Source organism: Aspergillus alliaceus (assembly GCF_009176365.1).
Source record: "Aspergillus alliaceus strain CBS 536.65 unplaced genomic scaffold BDW43scaffold_30, whole genome shotgun sequence".
NCBI lineage: Eukaryota > Fungi > Ascomycota > Eurotiomycetes > Eurotiales > Aspergillaceae > Aspergillus > Aspergillus alliaceus.
In genome coordinates, this window is record NW_022474713.1 from 97598 (window position 1) to 114693 (window position 17096).

Genomic DNA, 17096 nt, shown 5'->3' on the forward strand with positions numbered 1-17096 from the left:
CTCAAACTCACTTACTTTGATGGGCGCGATTAATGAATTGGCACTAGTCATCGATATCATAATCCAAAAAGACAGAGAAAAGGCTTCCATGACTGACGCCACGGGTGATGATCCTTCACGGCCTCCCGGAGTGATAAGAGTCCGCCTCTCTAAGATACCATCACTACTAGATCGGATGCAATTGGAAGATGTTGTGACAATATCGCCGACAATAGTACCGGTCGAGGGAGCGGTGCTTGCAGTGGAGGTGCTGTCGACCGCGAACAAATTCACCACAATAGAAGAAACAACCGGGCATGAATCTGAGTTCGTGGAAGGAGACATTATGCCAGTCGTCCTCGGCAAGAGGCGTTCCTTCCAGGCGCTCAGCTGCGACGTTCCCTCTAGACTTTCCCCTGGAGATATCCTAACCTACGTCAGCAAGAGCGGGTTGGTGGGAGCGGTCCAGGCATTTCCCGCCCATGGTCCGGCTCCAGTGCAAGTCCGAGTATTAGGCAGTATTCTGAAGGATGGCACAGCGATCAACATCAAAGATTCGGCCGTCCCGCGCCGTAAGACTCTCAGCAAATCGGCACCTATAGTGGCAGTCGCTGGTACCGCTTCAAATACCGGCAAAACCACCACAGCACGCAAGATCATCCAACATCTCAAGTCACGGGGACTCCGTGTCGCTTGTACCAAGCTTTCTGGGCTCGCCTATCGGGGTGAACTGTGTAGATTGTCTGCTACGGGCGCTGACGTGGTATTGGGGTTCGCGGATGGAGGATTACCGACTACCTGCGGAGACTCAGCCGAGGTTATCGAAGCTTCGCTGGGTATAATACATGAGCTGAATAAAAGTGATCCCGACGTGATTGTTGTTGAGTTTGGATCTTGCCTTCTGGGGTTTTACAATGTTATGCCCGTGTTGGATTCGCCGCAGTTCCGGCAGCACGTCGCTTCTGTTGTTCTTACGGCTAGCGATACCGTCGCGGCTTGGGGTTTGAAGCGAGTCATGGAGGAGTACGGCATTGAGGTTACCACTATCACTGGTCCTGCTGTGAATAGTATCAGTTATGTGGACTATATTGAGCAAGAACTGGGCTTGCCTGCGGAGAGTAACTTGGGGACCATGCCTAAGACGTTTCAGTTGGTAGATATGAGACTTGCCGAGTTTGAACGCAGATCAAATAGGTAGATAGTGAGCACAATCGGAATGAGCTCACTGGAGATATATCATTTTCTGACTGTCCTTTCTGATGTAGTTGTGGCTTAACTCATCTCGACGTTCTTTTTATTCTCCCCTGGATATAGAAAGTGTATGTTACGAAGACATTGCAAAAGTATTGCAGCTTTTTCCAAACCCCACTCCCAGCCTAATTGCATATTATTATAGACTAACACAGTGAATTAGAAAGAGAAGACAAAGGATATACGGCTGGGTGGATGCCTTTGGAGGTACTTTTTGTATTTAAGCAAACTAGTGGAGAATTCACTACAGTAAGCTGGAGGACCAGACTCAATTGGGGTATAAAAACAGTCCAAAACCTTCTTCTATTCTCATCGCCCTTTCACCTCGTATTTCAACGTCCTCAGGCCATCCTAGCGAAACAGATACTGATATCGCACTGGGTGACAATTTACTTCGTATCCCGCTCAAAATGATGTTCTTCGCCATCCTTGTCACTCTTACGACCTTGCTCTTCACCCCCATGGGTCAGCCTGTTGATAAAATTCCCCCTCGTGGTATTGGAGCCATCAAAATCGTCAACACTTTGGATTCCCCTCTTTACGCTTGGTCCGATCCAGATCCACAAGGCAGCATGTATACGATTCCTGGACGTAGCGGTACCTACGAAGAGACGTACCGTCTAAGCCCCACAGGGGATGCCATCTCTATCAAAGTGTCCAAGACGCCGGATCGGAAAGTAAACGATGCTATACAGTTTAAATACACCCTATCCGGCGACAGGGTCCTCTGGGCCGTGTCTTGTGCGAACATCCGCCCCGGCTCGCCGTTCACTAGGCGTGGGTTTTCGGTTCACCCTTCATCTGCTGGTTGCCCGTCTATAAACTGCGCTCCCGGTGATGACAAATGCCCTCAAGTTCATCCTTGGTCGAACACAACTCATAGGTGTGGCCTCACCACATCTTTGACCTTAAAACTCTAAGGCATAGACCTACTTTGTGTGATGGAAGCGACTTTCCCTCATCTGTTGCTCGACACGGTGGTTATGTAGCCAGCTCAGATTATAGCCGAGCTAGGTCTAGATGGCTCTACTGGTGATCTGGAATCATGTATCCGTGATCGGCTCCTTGCAATATGGCAAATTCAATTAAATACTCAAACGCTAATCAACGTAAGGTCCCACAAGTCTCGAAGCTTCTGTAGTTGACCAACTCATATGGTAGCCATTTATGATGAGACGTGTTGTTCATCATCTCGATCCAGCGCCATGTCCAACTCGTGCTGTGACTAATCCACAAGTAAAACCAGAAACCCCTACTCTACCGGAAGCCATTGGCTCGCCAACCGCTTAATATGCCCGGGGAAATGATCAGCCTCCACCTTCGCGCTCTCTCTCTTCCCGAATAGCTCATAGAATCTTCTCATGCTCGGTAATTCTGGATCCGAGAGAAGATCGACACCGTACAGGTCCTTGGCAAAATGCAAAAGGGAATATAACAAGCAATCCGCAATAGATACCCTTCCACGGCTGCCAAACCGCCCTTCTTCGGCGTAGTACTCCTCTAATAACTTCAGATTCTTTTTGCAGAGTTCAAGTGCAAACTTTGCGGACAGAGCGTTTGTGGCTTCCATGCTGACAAAAAGGACGGTGCCCTTGTGACATGCAAAGCTAAATAGACTGGTAGCCTCGTCCGCAAGAGAAAGCATATCTCGAATACGAGATCTCTCCTCCGGAGTATCCCCACGCATGCTGCCTGTATCACGAGCATTCTTGGCCAGCTCTACCTGCCAGGTTTGTTCGGGATCGGGGTTGCCGCAGATATCCTCTAGGTACTCGAGGATAGCGACTGACTGCTTAATGAATTGTCCATTAGGAAGCCGCAGTATAGGCACACTCCCTGGAGGCTTTCCAGGCGCGCTCAAGCCATTCTCTGTGATATCGACCGACGTAATCTTGATTATTGGTGAGGAGAGTAGACCTTTCTCAGCTAGGTAAAGAAGAATGCGTCGGGGGTAGACACCCCAGGTTAGAACAAAGAGCTCAAGAGAATGATCCATCGTTTTTGATGTAGATGTTGCGTTACGAAAGAATCAGAAAGACCTGATGTTGTCTTTATATAGTGAGCATTTCTTCCTGGTCAGCCTAGCTAGAAGGTGCTAAGGATCTGAATGTCTCCGGCTGACATGCCTAAGTCTCCGAAATGCTATTAATGAGGTATTCTACGACTGCTTACTGGATGAGCTTTGGGAGCGTTTAGTGGGCAGTGGGACTATTCTAGGCGGACTGAACTAGCTCATGATTATTAATTGTAACTCCCTTTAACTATATCTTCTGTGCTTGGAGTGTTAGCTGATTCGGCCAGAGATATGCCCACTGCTTCCACGTATAGGAGCACATCATATCGTGTAGCTACCAGGTGGTTCATTTTACCGCCATTAAGATATTTTGCTATGCCACCCAAGGTACTTATTTCGTATAACCTTGGGGGCGTATCTGTCTGTCTCCTAGCTTTTGCTTCATGCCGCCAAGACCTGAAGCTATGGATAGTAAGTAGGGCTTTCCACGCTCGATCAAACAAAAACGTCGGCATAGTTTAAAACAGCTTTCAAGTATACTGTCTATAGGAAAGTGGACTATTGATGTTAGTGTTAGTCTTACGCTGGACTGACACTTTATTTTATTTACTTCGCCTGGGATACTCTACTTGTGACCATTTTGGGATGCGGTGTTAAGGCTGTTTCCAGATGTCCATGCATATTGTTTAAAATTGGCACAGGAATGTCTTCGGGATTTCAAGACAGTTCTGGTTGGCCTTCAAATGTTCCACTTATGTAGGTAGTGCCTCTAAAAGTTGAAGCGCTTCTTGATACCTGAGGTATAAATCCCGTGGAGGTAAGGCATGTACCGTAAGGGACTAATCCTAAGCGGGTTAGATCTCTGTATCGGCTTCCCGCACACCATTTCCATTCCACGCCTAAGTTGTCATTTCTGTCCCTCCGAACAAACACAACTCGTATGAACATGTTCCGTTTTACGTAAAACTAACCCTTCAGCAGAATGAGCGACACCATTAGGGCTCGTCGCATACTACGCAAGACATTTGCCTGTGATGAGTGTAAACGGCGGAAAGTTCGTTGTTCCGGCGATGATACTTGCACCAACTGCGTCCGAGATGCGAAAGCATGCCGATACTCGTCCCCGTCGCAAAAGCTATCATCACTGCAAAGGTGAGGACTACTCGCTCTGTTTTTGCTTTGTGTCAATGGGCCACCAATAGTAGAATGCCTGGACTGTATTTACTTACATAACCTGTTCAAGGCGCCTGCAAGAATATGAACAGCTTCGGCAGGACGTGGAAAAGGCCTGGAGGATGTACCTTCCGAATGTTGATCTGCAGGAAGCACTTCAATCTATAAGGGAGAGTCGCCAGGTAGCACCAGTCAATATAAGCCATGGAGAAAAGCTGAGCACCGAGGTGGAGCACCATACTGAGCAACCCCCGACAAGCTTCACGGAACACAGCAACGCAGAAGACTATGAATTTGATGAATCGCAAGACTTCGATAACTCAATTGATGGCATGGGCTTCTTAACCGCTGATCCACATAAGGCTGGATATACAGGGCCGCAGTCTGGCATAGCTGCGTTGAAGTTTCTGCAGTCTCTTCCGCTGTACCTTCCACTAAACAGCGTGAACACGCCATCATCATTGGATGATGATGATTTCCCTACCGCACGATCTCAGCCAGTGGCCACGGTAAATCGTTATATCGATGACTATTTCTCCCTCTACCATCCTGCGTATCCTATTTTACATGAAGGGACATTTCGTGCCCGAATATCGGGTGAGCCTTGCCGATGGGGTAGACGTGTCATAACTTCGCTGACGAGAAGTAGGTGCTCTGGCCAAACCGCGTGATGGATCATGGCCACTCCTCTATAACACAGTTCTCGCTATTGGCGCCTTTGTTGGCGACTCAAATGCGACTAAATGTGATATTCCATTTTACAAGGAAGCCCGTAGACATCTGACTATGGATGTTCTTGAAAAGGGATCCTTGAGTTACGTGCAAGCTATCGTTCTGATGGCTAATTATTTGCAAAAGCGCAACAAGCCCAATGCCGGGTTTATTCTCATCGGGATTGGCTTCAGTATGGCCCTTGCTATCGGCCTGCATCGCGAGTTTGGCATGCCAAGCACATCACCATTCACCATGGAGATCCGCCGACGCGTCTGGTGGACACTATTTGTCTTTGTTTCCGGGGCACAGCTAACTCTAGGACGGCCCGCTGTCTCCCTGGTGGGCGTCAACATTCGCCTTCCAGCAAACCTAAATGATCAAGATATTGCTGTCGATATGGAACAGTTACCTGAGTGTAAACCTGGGCCTACGATCACATCTGCTCTCATTTCCCAGGTGAAACTCGCCAAAATTGCAAATGCCGTTCAGGTAGAGCTTCTCACGCACCACGTGCCAAGGTATGAGAAAGCTGTGAAACTTGAAGAGAACATCGGAAATTGGTGGAAGGACCTACCGCCGTATTTCGGTCAAGATGTCAACCTGGAGCCACATCTGGAACTACCTAAAAGGGTTCTCTTATGGAGATCATTTCATCTGCGTATTGTGCTCAATCGACCCTTTTTATTTGAAGCTATAGCAACAAGATCAGCCATCAGTACATTAGATGGTCCTATCAAGTCTTGTCTTGCTGCAGCCGACGAATGTGTCACATCTATCTGTGGGTTCCTCAACTTTACAGATAGCAGGAAACGGGGCCTCGCGTGGTATGCGACATATTGGTTAATTACAGCTAGCTTCGTGCAGGCGACGTGTTACATCTACAGCCCCACTCATGCTATGGCTCCGACATGGAAGGGCTACCTGCAACGAGCCGTGGATTGCCTTGATAGCCTTGGATCTTCGCACGACATGGCGTTCCGCGCACGAAATGTATTACAAAAGCTCCTCGGTGAGACATAACACCCACCCTGACCTGTCTTCCTTGCTTTTTCTGCCAATATTCTTTTGTCACGATGAACTAATGTAGAACAGAACAAGGCCATGGAGGTGATTTGACCCAGAGTATTAACCCAAACTCAACAACCGCCTTGCGGCGCCCTTCTCATGCGCTTTGGGTTCCACCGTCCGGTAACCAAGGTCAAGCAATTTACAACCCATTATCAATGGGGCTAGAGGATAGCTATACATGGTATCCACAAGGGATGTCTAATGCGGAACTTTTAGATGCGGCAGGGGGGTTCATGATTCAAAACTTTTTCGAAGGGTCAGAAGGCCATTCAGGAAGGAGTCCATGGATGCCAATATGATCATGCATCCGTTAGGCACATGAGATATAAACCGGGGTCCACGCGTTGTACAGGACCTCTCTACACCTTGGCCATCTTCTTTCTAAATACCACGAGGCCAACAACTTTGTGCTATTGGGTATACTGATACTCAAACGTCTATTTTTCAAGCTCATGCATTGAAGAAATTTGCGGGATAGCCAACAGCGGATACTAAGTGATTTAACCGACTGGACTATAGACAATCCACTTGCTGCTTCGCTTGAGAGACATCGACAGACATTCTTTCAACATGAGGTTGCTGAATTAGCACCCAATCAGGCAATCGAGGTCTTTGCCGGACTAAGCTGGTCCTGCAACATTACTACTTCGTTCGATGTGCTCCACGGATGTATACGATGCAGTTTGCAAGACTGCACCAATAATAAACACGACACTTGCAATAGCCAACATTCTCTCACGACCGTATCGATCTGAAAGGCTACCGGTCGACATCGCGCCAATGAAGCAGCATACATCGTACATAGACGCCATGGCACCGGTTACCCCTAATCATAATCAGATACTGCACGGTTGATAACATGAAGATTTGGCTTGCACGACACCCAACATACATGAGTCCTTGGGACACATCAAGTCCTTGAACCTTTGATCGGCAACAATAACACCCATTACTCCTTGATCGTATCCGAACAGCTTACTTAAAGCAATAAAGTTCTTAAAATAGGCACACATCTTGAGTTGGGTATCGTGGGATATATATACTCCGCAATCTGAAGCGTTCTGCAAAATCTGGGGTGAGGCTGTCTGGGGTAGGCCCTATCCGTGACCTACAAAGCCGTACCCCGTCACACTTCGTGGTGGCAGTTGTTGAGCTTCGGTGATAGACCCGAGCAAAGTCCCTACATCCCACCCATGACTTCTTCTGGAGCGCTCGGAGATAGTAGCGAGGAATCTTATTCCATGTAGATTGGATCTCATCACGCCTCCTGGGTATAGACGTCGCCGTGAGAGATATTAGAGTATTTCTCTCGCTTGCTCAACCGATCAGGAACAATTGCCAGTATATATGTATATCTACTTTTTCGCACATCGACTTCAAAGTCCCCAAACCAGCGATAAGTTCAACCACAAACCCTCAACGTCATGTCTCTCAAAGGAAAGGTTGCCATAGTAACGGGTGGTGCAAGAGGGATTGGTGCAGGAATAGTTCAAGCTTTAAGTGACGAAGGAGCAAAGGTATGGCGTTGCCCATCTTCCAAATTTCCTACTTTATCCATTGATTAGGTTCTCACGAAGCACACACAACAGGTTGCGTTTAACTTCGTCTCTGCATCATCGCGTACGGCTGCAGAATCTCTAATTGAATTATTACGAAATGACGGTCGTGAGGCATTCTGTATTCAAGCCGACCTGGCTGATGCCCAAGCCCCAGCGACCCTCATCTCAGAAACCCTCTCTATCTTCCAAACAGACAAAATCGACATTCTAGTCAACAATGCCGGATTGGAGGACAACAGACCCCTTGAAGAGGTGCCCCTTGAAAGTTATAACAACCTCATGAATATCAACGTCCGCGCCGTGATTTTCACGACCTAGGCTATTCTTCTTTACATCTCGCGGCGGCCGCATTATTAATCTGTCATCCATTTCCACGCGAGGCGGTTCCCCAACGCAGTCTGTTTATGCGGCGAGCAAAGCTGCTCTTGAAGGTCTCACTCGTGCATGGGCTACTGAGCCGGGGCACAAGTATGGCATCACGGTGAATGCTGTAAACCCTGTTCCCGTTGATACGGATATGTATCAAGACTGCTGGACCGGTGCATCTCGCGAGGATGGAAGAGCAAAACAAGAAATTTCCTGCTGGTCAGCGATGTGGCACTATCCAGGATGTTGCGGATATTATTACATTCCTAGCGGGGGAGAAATCGCGGTGGGTTACTGGGGACGTGATCTGTGCGAACGGAGGAATGCTTTACACTTGATATCTGTGAATACCTGTTTTAGATTCGCTCAATCTTCGGGTGGTCTTTAGTTAATGGCAAGGCTCACCTGTACGTCGTTGACATCTGGTTCATGAATTACAGGTTACTGAGACTATGGCGTTTTGATGCATACTGCCTTTGTTCATGATACATTCAATGTGATAGGGTGTATTTGGCTGGGAAGTACATTTCCAGTGTCTCGAGCTTTTCAAGGGAGCCAATTACAGTTGCTCCATTCTCTACGAGCATCACTGGAGTTTTAAACACAAATGGACCAGTTATAGCACCAACTTATACTGGTTGATTTCTTTAACTGCAAACTACTTTAGAGGATAAAGCTACTTAATAGCTTACATATACCCTGGCACAGACCTGTTTCCATGTATTATCGATAGTACGCTTCAAAGGCAACGAAAGAGAGAGCCAAATAATAGAACACCTTTGATGAAACCAAACCTGCAAAACCAAGAGATCATTCCACTTTTCATTTAATTCTATAGCACATTCCCTTTAAACCGACTCTAGTCATCCAAAATCTGCACCTTGATCGCCCTCGAAGGAGGATTACTCGCCGTCTCAAATGCCTTAAACCCATCTTCCAACGCAAACCGATGCGAAACCGACGGCTTCAAATCAATAATACCTGCAGCAACAAGACTAATCGCCTTCGGATAGACATCATGATACCGATACTGAAACCGAAGATCGATCTCCCGGGACGAAAGATGCATGAAAGGGAAAGACTGGAAATCATTCCCGACACCAGTTACGAAGACGGAGCCGCCGAAACGAGTAGACTATTTCGCCAGATGTATTAGAAATGTATGCAAAGCACACGAGGAGAGTTAGAGAGGGACAGAAAAGCGGGGAGCTTACATATATCCCTGCATGGATACTAGATTCCACACCCGTACATTCAATAACAAGTTTCGCCTCTTGGCCTAGCGTCTCAACGATTCTGCCCGCGAAGGCTTTGGCCGTTTCATCTCTGCTGGCTTGAACTGGTCGCACGCGGGGAATTAGCTCCTTTGTGCTAGGCGTGTTTCGTCTAGGTCTGTGATAACGATTGGCTCTGCGTCTGCTGCGTTGGCGGCTAGTAAGGTCACTAGGCCGATGGGGGACGGCGCCGCAGATGACGAGGAGGTCTGCGAGACGGAGGCCGGAGCGGTCGATTCCGGCGAGGCCAACAGTTAGGGGTTCGAGGAGGGCACCTTCTTTGAAGGAGATGGTGTCTGGGATGTGGCGGAGCCAGGCCCCCTGGTGGGCATAGGCGGAGAGTGCCGTGGTGAGGGGGTGTGGAGAAGAAGACTACGTCCGGGCAGGCGTTGTATTGGCCTGTTCGGCAGAAGTAGCAGGTTGGTTTAGAGCAGGGGATGCTGCATTCTAGGGCTACTTTTGTCACCTGTTTGCAGTTTGGTTAGTGGCCGATCTGTTTTCCCGGGTATGCGGGGGAGGCATACTGGGTTTGAAGCGGGTAACGTCCTTTCCGACTTTGAGGACCACGCCGGCGCTTTCATGTCCCAGGCCGTTGTCGCCGCTCACTATCATGTCGCCGATGTAGCCATGTTTCCAGAAATGTACGTCGGAGCCACAGATTCCGGTGGCACGGACGTGGACGAGGCATTCATGGGGCTGGATCTCGGGGATGGTTGATTCTACTAGACGGAGGTCGTTGGATGGGCTGGTATGGATGGCGTGATTGTAGGGCTTGCGGTCGAGTATGTCCATTTTGAGATTTGAAATGTGAACTTCTGGGGTTGTCGGGTGTCTCTTCAAAGGGAGAGTCTCTTATATCTCGCGCTGAGATAAGAAGACTGGGGTATCGTTTCGCCAGAGTCGGAGACGATCTCCACGCTCAGATGGGGTGGCATTGCCACTCGGATGTACCACCGAATCGGTAGGTTGTTGCATACTATTCTTCATCATACCCCCTAAAGAATATCCCAAGATGATGAAGCAAGTAATGATTGTCGGGATAAGTGAGTTGCCAAAAAACTTCTCGGGCGCATCTCAGATGCGGAGTGACATACGACCCTTCGCCACAACCTACAGCTTGGGGCAATCTATCGAAGTATCAATTACCATATGTCTGAGTAACCGTATCCACAGTGAACCAGTTAGTAAAAGGCGACTTGAATTTTTAAAATCTTGCTCATCAGCAGCCGGAAAAATACCTTTTGGTGGGCATTTTGGACGATGTGGCAGGATTAATAACCAACTGATCAATAAAGTATGGAGGTAAGTCGATATTCCCTTACTGTAAAGGGTAGGGACAAGTATACTGCTGAAGATAATGTTTTTTCTACACACGTGTTTTGTTCTGCAATTGTTTCATAAATGAAGAGGTTGGAGAGGGGCGATCCAGCTTCGTGCTATTACAAGATAACTGAAGCAACTCCTTGTTAAAGAGCCAGGCTAGCATTTAGTTTGTCTTCTAAACGTCGGGTCACCCAACAATTAAAAGCCGTGCTGACAACTGTTTTGACTTTGGATGTCAACGCGCTTCAGAGATGGGCAAGGAAATAGCTAAGTGCCTGTTTGTCACACATGAAAGCGGTTTTGGGACAGAAAGAAGGGATAGACTTGCTCATATACATTCCAGATCTTTACAGCCTCTTCGTACACTGGTCTCGGTATAATGCCCTTTGAAGTACAATTCAGCAATTATTGTTAACAAGGAAGGGAAGCGCGCTCATGTTTCAGTTTCGAGGGTTTCAAAAGATAATGAAGGACTAAGTCATGAGTCTCCGCTACATCTCAATAATGATGACTCGTTAAGCCTACTATAATGTTATCATCAATACTGCAATAGCTTTAAAAAGAACAGAATGACAGAAGCGTGACCCTTATCTAAACTGGTGGATGTCCAAGTTAATGCATCACAGCATGGCTTACCAGGCATTCGGTTTGAATCACAATTGTGATGTGAGGCTGCTTGCAGGCTGCGTGAAAAGCAGTAGTACTAAATTAAATCGGTATATAGTCCTCAGTCTATTTATTACCAAGTGATGTGATTGCATGTACATGAAAGCTCCCATGTCGCCTGGAAGCCCAACCATCGAAGGCATGTAAATGGGAGAGGCACTGCCAAAGTACGCTTTTAGCAAATGGTTCGTCCGCATACTACTGTACATATGTTTCACTATTCCCCTCTTTTGTGTCTCTGCTCGTGGATGAATACGGAAGTGAACTCCTGGAGAGGTCATACAGAACCGAGGCCCTAAGTACCATCCCAAAGTTGATAGATCAGCACATATAAAAGACCTCCAACCATCTATTTACTAAAATCAACCCAATAAAATTATATTAGAAAAAGGGCATATTGTCTTTAAGCCATCCAACCCCACCCCATCCCATACAAAAGAATTCCCAAACTCCACATATGCCATTAATACAAATACCCCCCCAAACAAAAAGAACCTCAAATCCCAAGTCAATGCCTCTCAACCGTAACCTCCATGACCTTGTGAATCCCCCTATCATGCTCACCTTCAGCCACAAACGCCCCCTGGCTTGCCTGTCCCAAAATATGTTCTTCCGAGTCATTATCCCCGGTCATATTCTTCGACGACGATATAGTCGTCGTATGCGGTGTACTATTATCGTATGGCCGGGGGCCCTCGCCGAAATCGAACCCACATTCGTCTGCACCGAGACCACTGTTGCCCGGTTTGCGGCTCGGGCCGCGCGTCTGTCGGTTGCCGGAGGTGAGGGGATAGTCTTGTCCTGTTGGGCGGCGGCGGTAGGAGCTGATGTTTGAGATGAAGATACGGAAGTAGGGGCCGTAGGTTGGGACGCAGGAGATTATTACCTTTTTTTTTGGTTGGACGTTAGGTTTTGATAAGGGGGTTATTGGAATATTTGGAGGTGGGACGAACTGCTAGGCTGACTTCGACGATGGACCAGAGGATAACTGGTTTGCTGTCTGTGTACGTTTTGAGTCTGTAGATGCTGAAGATTCGGAGGATTTGGATGATTGTGATAAAAAATCCGATGGCGAAGACACAGCAGAGGGCGATCTAGGGAAGTTGGGGGTTAGATAACTAAGTTAACTTTGTGTTTGGTAGGGTTTAAGATGGCGAACCTTTTGTCTCCTGCCCAGTTGTAAATTCCAAAGAACGGGGAGTGGGAGGGCAATTATGAGAAGATCATAGCCTAGGCTTGTTCCTGCGGTTGTTAGAATGGGATTCAATAGGGTAAGGATATATGCGAACCTGCTAGACCTGCATACTGTTAGCCGGGTGACGAGGACCAGATATCATGCAATATACATACCATAATATGATTTAAGGGTGTTGATGCATGTCCCGACAACCTCATGATCCCATTGCTTTGCAATCTGTGTTTCAGTTAACCTTGATTGCGGCGGTTCTTAAGGTTCCTGACCATACCGGTGTGCATGGGAATATAAAAAGAAAGGTGAAAAGCACCTGATTGATCACCACGGCCACGATCGCAACGATAATAATAGCCCGGTACAGCTTGACGAAACCACCGATCCGGAGATACGACGCTAACAGCGAGACCTTGAATCCCAATAAAGCCATTGCATACATCGGTCCGCCAGCATATTGCATCTGAACAAATCGGCCTTAGAATGTACCTAGATCGCCAGGAGGAACAGTCGAGGAGTACCAATACATACCTTGCCAAATGGCTTCACGTTAGGCTCGGGGAAGTACTCCGCATGGAGGCCCAGGCCCCATCGAGTTTCTACACGAGTCAGGCGCAAGTTCCTTCAACTGACACAAGTAACCACTCACGAGCTATAGTATTCCCGCCATATCCGGAAACTATAACCGCGCTGTATAGAGCTGCATAGTCATCTAGCCACAGGGACCGTTTAGTTTGGATTCGAATGTAGAACCGCAATGCAACGGCTACGAGGGCCGCGAATGGGAACACCACACATATAGCAACGACCTGGGGGATCTCGCTGTGTGGATCGGATTTTTCGAGGTTATACACCCAGCCCATGGTGTTGGGAGCAGCGTCACAGCCCAGCACTCATGCCAATACCGGAGGGCTACGATAGAGGTTGAGCCTAGGAATCAAGATACCAAGGTGTTTCGACTTTGCACATTCTAAAGTGGATGGAGGGTTGTAAGTTGGAATTTTTTTCTTTCTCATTTCTTACCAAGATTCAATTAGATTGACTTTCTGTAGCAGAAGAAACGCCACCAGGAACTAAGCTCTCCACTGTAAGGCATACTAATTGTGCACCCCTGTAGGCTACTCTACAGCTGAACCAATCTTCCGAAATGATCAAAGATCCACGAAACTGATTCCCTAACTCTCTGGATGGTGACTTCCTGGTCTATGGGTCCCCGATCTCAAGGTTTGAGCCGGTTCATGGGGCTATGGGTCGAGAAGCAAACCGGTCCACTGGCAAACAAAGTCTCGTATTTGGGAGGAAGCATGTGGGTGTTTCGTCTATATTGATTTAGAGTACCCGATAGATCCATTTTCGCACTGTACAATGGCTCGGATCGGGCAGAGGACGTTAGGTGCCACAAGAATATGGCGACAGGACGCAATAATCCAAGATGTGTACACCTATCAGATTCAGGCCACCTTATGGCATGCATAAAGATGGATTCTCAAAAAGCCCCACTCTATCAAGGTGTAGCATTCTCCGTAAGTAATGTTGAGATTCTGAAGGATTCTAAACTACCGACCAAATGCCTAGCCCTCACTCCAAAGATCCTTAGTGAAACAGGAAATCATAAGGAACTGCACCGAAAATGTCCCGATTTAGAACAATTTCGCACATGGCCGGCGATGCTAATCAGGCCATCAGAACCACTTTTGTGGGGGTGAAAATTGGATTCTGACGTGGTATGTTTAACAGAAAAAACCAGACTCCTGCTTATCGGAATTGCAAAGAGTATGGCTCAGGAGGCATCGATCAGAACTGTGGGTGCTGGAATGGCACAGTCCGCTGATCTGCAAGGCCTCATCGAGATACAGGGTCTTAAACGAACGTCAACCACGGTTTTAATGGTAGTCTATCGATTGTACTACGGATGCAGAACAGCTGCATAATCAACGGAAGATTATTCTAAGACAACCCTCGCCTAAATAGGCTAGAGACGCCACAATGCCGTTTGCCGTTGTAAAACTAGATATGAGACCAATATTGGAGGGGAAATGGTTCCGCTGACTGAAAAGGCATGAATAAATTAAATATGAGTACATAAATCCATATCAACGGATTTCTTGAAAGTCCGTCCTCCGAACAGTGTCGTAACCGAGGCGCAGATTCAATCCTTCTGGATTGATATCGTAAAACACCCCCAGTCGACCTCCACATGGCATGGGCTAGTTTTTGGAGCAAACCCCGCCGATCGGAGACAGAGCGCAGTGGTCTTTCTTTTCTCTTAGGTGGACAGCGCGGGATACTGCAGGATGGTGATTGACGTTCGATTAACCCTAAACAACAACACTATCTTCTCCACCGTGTCCACTAGCGGAGAAAGTCCGGTGAAACATCGCCAGCAATTGGCTTCCCAAGCATGCATTTATTAACGTTAATCTAAATGAGTTTATGACCTTTCTAGTTTATTTACAATTGCGTAAAATTCTAACCCTGGCTCCCACCTTAGCCTTAGGCACGGCACAAACGTCCGTCCTCACGAACAGTCCACTCATCTGATCCAACGGCGGTAGTGGCATAGAACAGGTTATCCGGGTCGTACTTGGTCTTGATCTTGCGCAGGGCCGCATAATTGTCCCCGTAGAAGTACTTTTGGAAGTTGGGTTGGCGGAAGTCGGCCTCATTCATGTAGGCACCAGAATTGGGAGCAACCTTGGTCAATGCCGGGATGTAATCGTCCGTCATTTTGTTCTGCTCGGCGAGCATTTCGGCCCTGGCGTTCCACTTCCAGGGAGTTGTGATGGTGCTGTGGATCAGGGTCTCGCGCCAAGCGGGCAGTACCGCGTTGTCCACATCCCCCACCAACGTCTTGGACACGTTCAGGCCCACGCCGATAAAGGTGGCTCCGTCCTCGGTGATGTGCCTGTATGCGGCAGTGAGTCCCTCGTTGTTGGTTTCCACCACCGACCGAGGGATCAGCCATCCACCGTACTGGGCGATGCCCACCTCAATCGGGCTCTGCATGCCATTGAACTGGGCCAGGTAGCTATCGAACTGCTCCGAATAGGTCTTATAGGTGATTCCCAGCTTGGTCAAACCATCGGTGAAGGGCTGTACGAGCTTCTCCAGGTCTGCAACGGGGATGTTAGGGCCAGTCAACGGTGAGATGGCGAAAGTGGTGTTGGTGAACATCCAAATGGCCATAGCACCAGCATCCACGACGGATGGCAGAACGGACTGCCAGAGCGACACGGTCTTATAGAAGGTATCTTGGGAGATGCCTTCATTGGTGAAGGTCAAGTTCAAACCGGAAACGGGCGTGCCAGGGTGCGCCTTGGATGTCAGCGACCACACAACACCATAGGTGCCACTACCACCACCGCTGAGTGCCCAATAAAGGTCGGAATGCTCGTTGTCGCGAGTAGCGGTAATAAAATTACCCTTGCCATCAATCACCTCCCACTCCAGCGCCTGGTCCGCGCCAAGGCCGTACCGCGAGGACAGGGCCGAATGGCCTCCACCCTGGGAATAACCTCCAGCGACTCCCACCGATGGACACTCGCCGCCCACCACCTGGAGACCCGCTTTCTCGCCGGCCGCGTACGCTTCGGAGCCTTGCACACCTGCGCCCATCTTGATGGCCTTTCCTTGGTAATGCTTGTCCTTGTATTCCTTGATTTCAATGTCCTTGAGATGGTGCATCCAGATAGCCAGGGAGCCGGCTCCGGTAGACTTGCCATTATAGTCATGTCCGGTGTTGCGGGGGATCACACGAATGTTATGTTCTTTGGCGAATTTCAACGCCGTAGAGACATGCTCAGGCTTAGCCACGTCAACCGCGTAAACCACATAGTTGCCGAGGGTGCAAGGCTTTGATTCGGGGTGGAAAGGATCACAGGTATCATTGGCAAACCAGGGAGCCATAATAGAAGACGGGGTTTCATAGCTGTTTAATTAGACAAAGGTCGCGCGACAAATAGTTTGAGAGCGCCGACTTACTGAAGCTCTGGAAGTGTCCATCCCTCGCGTAGCTTCTTGCATTCGGCTTCGTTGTAATTAGGATCGTGGCACGGAGTACCCAAAGGCACCGTGGCTACCAGCCGGCCGTCAATTGACTGATTAAATTTCGCCCAAGCATCCTGGGAGGGCCAGCAGGCATCACCGGGGAAGCAGCGACAATTAGAAGCCACTGCGATTGCCGGGCACACGGCCAGGAGACCCGTGAAGAGCGACAACCCTGTGGCTTGGCCAAACATTTTTCTTTGGGGTTGCTGGAGGGATGGAATGCAGGGCAAAAGGCCGGGGAGGGATGCACATTTATGATACGTCAATTAACGCCTAGCTCTAGTTCTTGATTCAGGTAAACCTTCCGATGGGTCTGAGATCCACCGGGATTGAACTAGAGGGACATGGCCTGTTTTCTTCGCTTTCTCATGGTGGAGCTGTGCTGCAGTTCGTATTTGTCCGCTTGAACAAGCCATGATCTAGAGCACGCTACCAACTAACAATGGCTTCATATCCTACACAATTCAATATAA

General features: G+C 48.4%; 8 protein-coding genes across 8 annotated transcripts; 4 read left to right on the forward strand and 4 right to left on the reverse strand.

Moving 5' to 3' along the window:
• Positions 1–88: 88 nt before the first annotated feature.
• On the forward strand, positions 89–1177 carry BDW43DRAFT_312384 (uncharacterized protein; the record flags this gene model as incomplete). The annotated part of the gene is made up of 1 exon (XM_032047358.1): positions 89–1177. One exon carries the CDS (start codon positions 89–91, stop codon positions 1175–1177), a length of 1089 nt encoding a protein of 362 aa, XP_031898897.1.
• Positions 1178–1640: 463 nt separating this feature from the next.
• On the forward strand, positions 1641–2150 carry BDW43DRAFT_312385 (uncharacterized protein; the record flags this gene model as incomplete). The annotated part of the gene is made up of 1 exon (XM_032047359.1): positions 1641–2150. The coding sequence occupies one exon, from the start codon at positions 1641–1643 to the stop codon at positions 2148–2150; it is 510 nt and encodes a 169-aa protein (XP_031898898.1).
• A 332-nt stretch (positions 2151–2482) lies between these two features.
• BDW43DRAFT_312386 (glutathione S-transferase family protein) lies at positions 2483–3226 on the reverse strand (the record flags this gene model as incomplete). Its single annotated transcript, XM_032047360.1, has 1 exon — positions 2483–3226. One exon carries the CDS (start codon positions 3224–3226, stop codon positions 2483–2485), a length of 744 nt encoding a protein of 247 aa, XP_031898899.1.
• A 971-nt stretch (positions 3227–4197) lies between these two features.
• BDW43DRAFT_124449 (putative C6 transcription factor) lies at positions 4198–6676 on the forward strand. The gene is made up of 3 exons (XM_032038104.1): positions 4198–5014; positions 5067–6140; positions 6224–6676. The coding sequence occupies exons 1-3, from the start codon at positions 4540–4542 to the stop codon at positions 6496–6498; spliced, it is 1824 nt and encodes a 607-aa protein (XP_031898900.1). The 5' UTR covers positions 4198–4539; the 3' UTR covers positions 6499–6676.
• Positions 6677–7623: 947 nt separating this feature from the next.
• On the forward strand, positions 7624–8462 carry BDW43DRAFT_301213 (uncharacterized protein; the record flags this gene model as incomplete). Its single annotated transcript, XM_032045007.1, has 4 exons — positions 7624–7716; positions 7789–8058; positions 8156–8277; positions 8312–8462. 4 exons carry the CDS (start codon positions 7624–7626, stop codon positions 8460–8462), a joined length of 636 nt encoding a protein of 211 aa, XP_031898901.1.
• A 521-nt stretch (positions 8463–8983) lies between these two features.
• Positions 8984–10190, reverse strand: BDW43DRAFT_301214 (chaperonin 10-like protein; the record flags this gene model as incomplete). Its single annotated transcript, XM_032045008.1, has 4 exons — positions 8984–9259; positions 9339–9719; positions 9775–9854; positions 9923–10190. The coding sequence occupies 4 exons, from the start codon at positions 10188–10190 to the stop codon at positions 8984–8986; spliced, it is 1005 nt and encodes a 334-aa protein (XP_031898902.1).
• Positions 10191–11895: 1705 nt separating this feature from the next.
• BDW43DRAFT_312390 (putative integral membrane protein (Pth11)) lies at positions 11896–13439 on the reverse strand (the record flags this gene model as incomplete). The annotated part of the gene is made up of 8 exons (XM_032047361.1): positions 11896–12273; positions 12341–12481; positions 12547–12629; positions 12677–12685; positions 12738–12801; positions 12854–13039; positions 13108–13175; positions 13226–13439. 8 exons carry the CDS (start codon positions 13437–13439, stop codon positions 11896–11898), a joined length of 1143 nt encoding a protein of 380 aa, XP_031898903.1.
• Positions 13440–15054: 1615 nt separating this feature from the next.
• Positions 15055–16814, reverse strand: BDW43DRAFT_320463 (FAD-dependent oxidoreductase; the record flags this gene model as incomplete). The annotated part of the gene is made up of 2 exons (XM_032049086.1): positions 15055–16504; positions 16558–16814. 2 exons carry the CDS (start codon positions 16812–16814, stop codon positions 15070–15072), a joined length of 1692 nt encoding a protein of 563 aa, XP_031898904.1. The 3' UTR covers positions 15055–15069.
• Between the last annotated feature and the right edge of the window lie 282 nt (positions 16815–17096).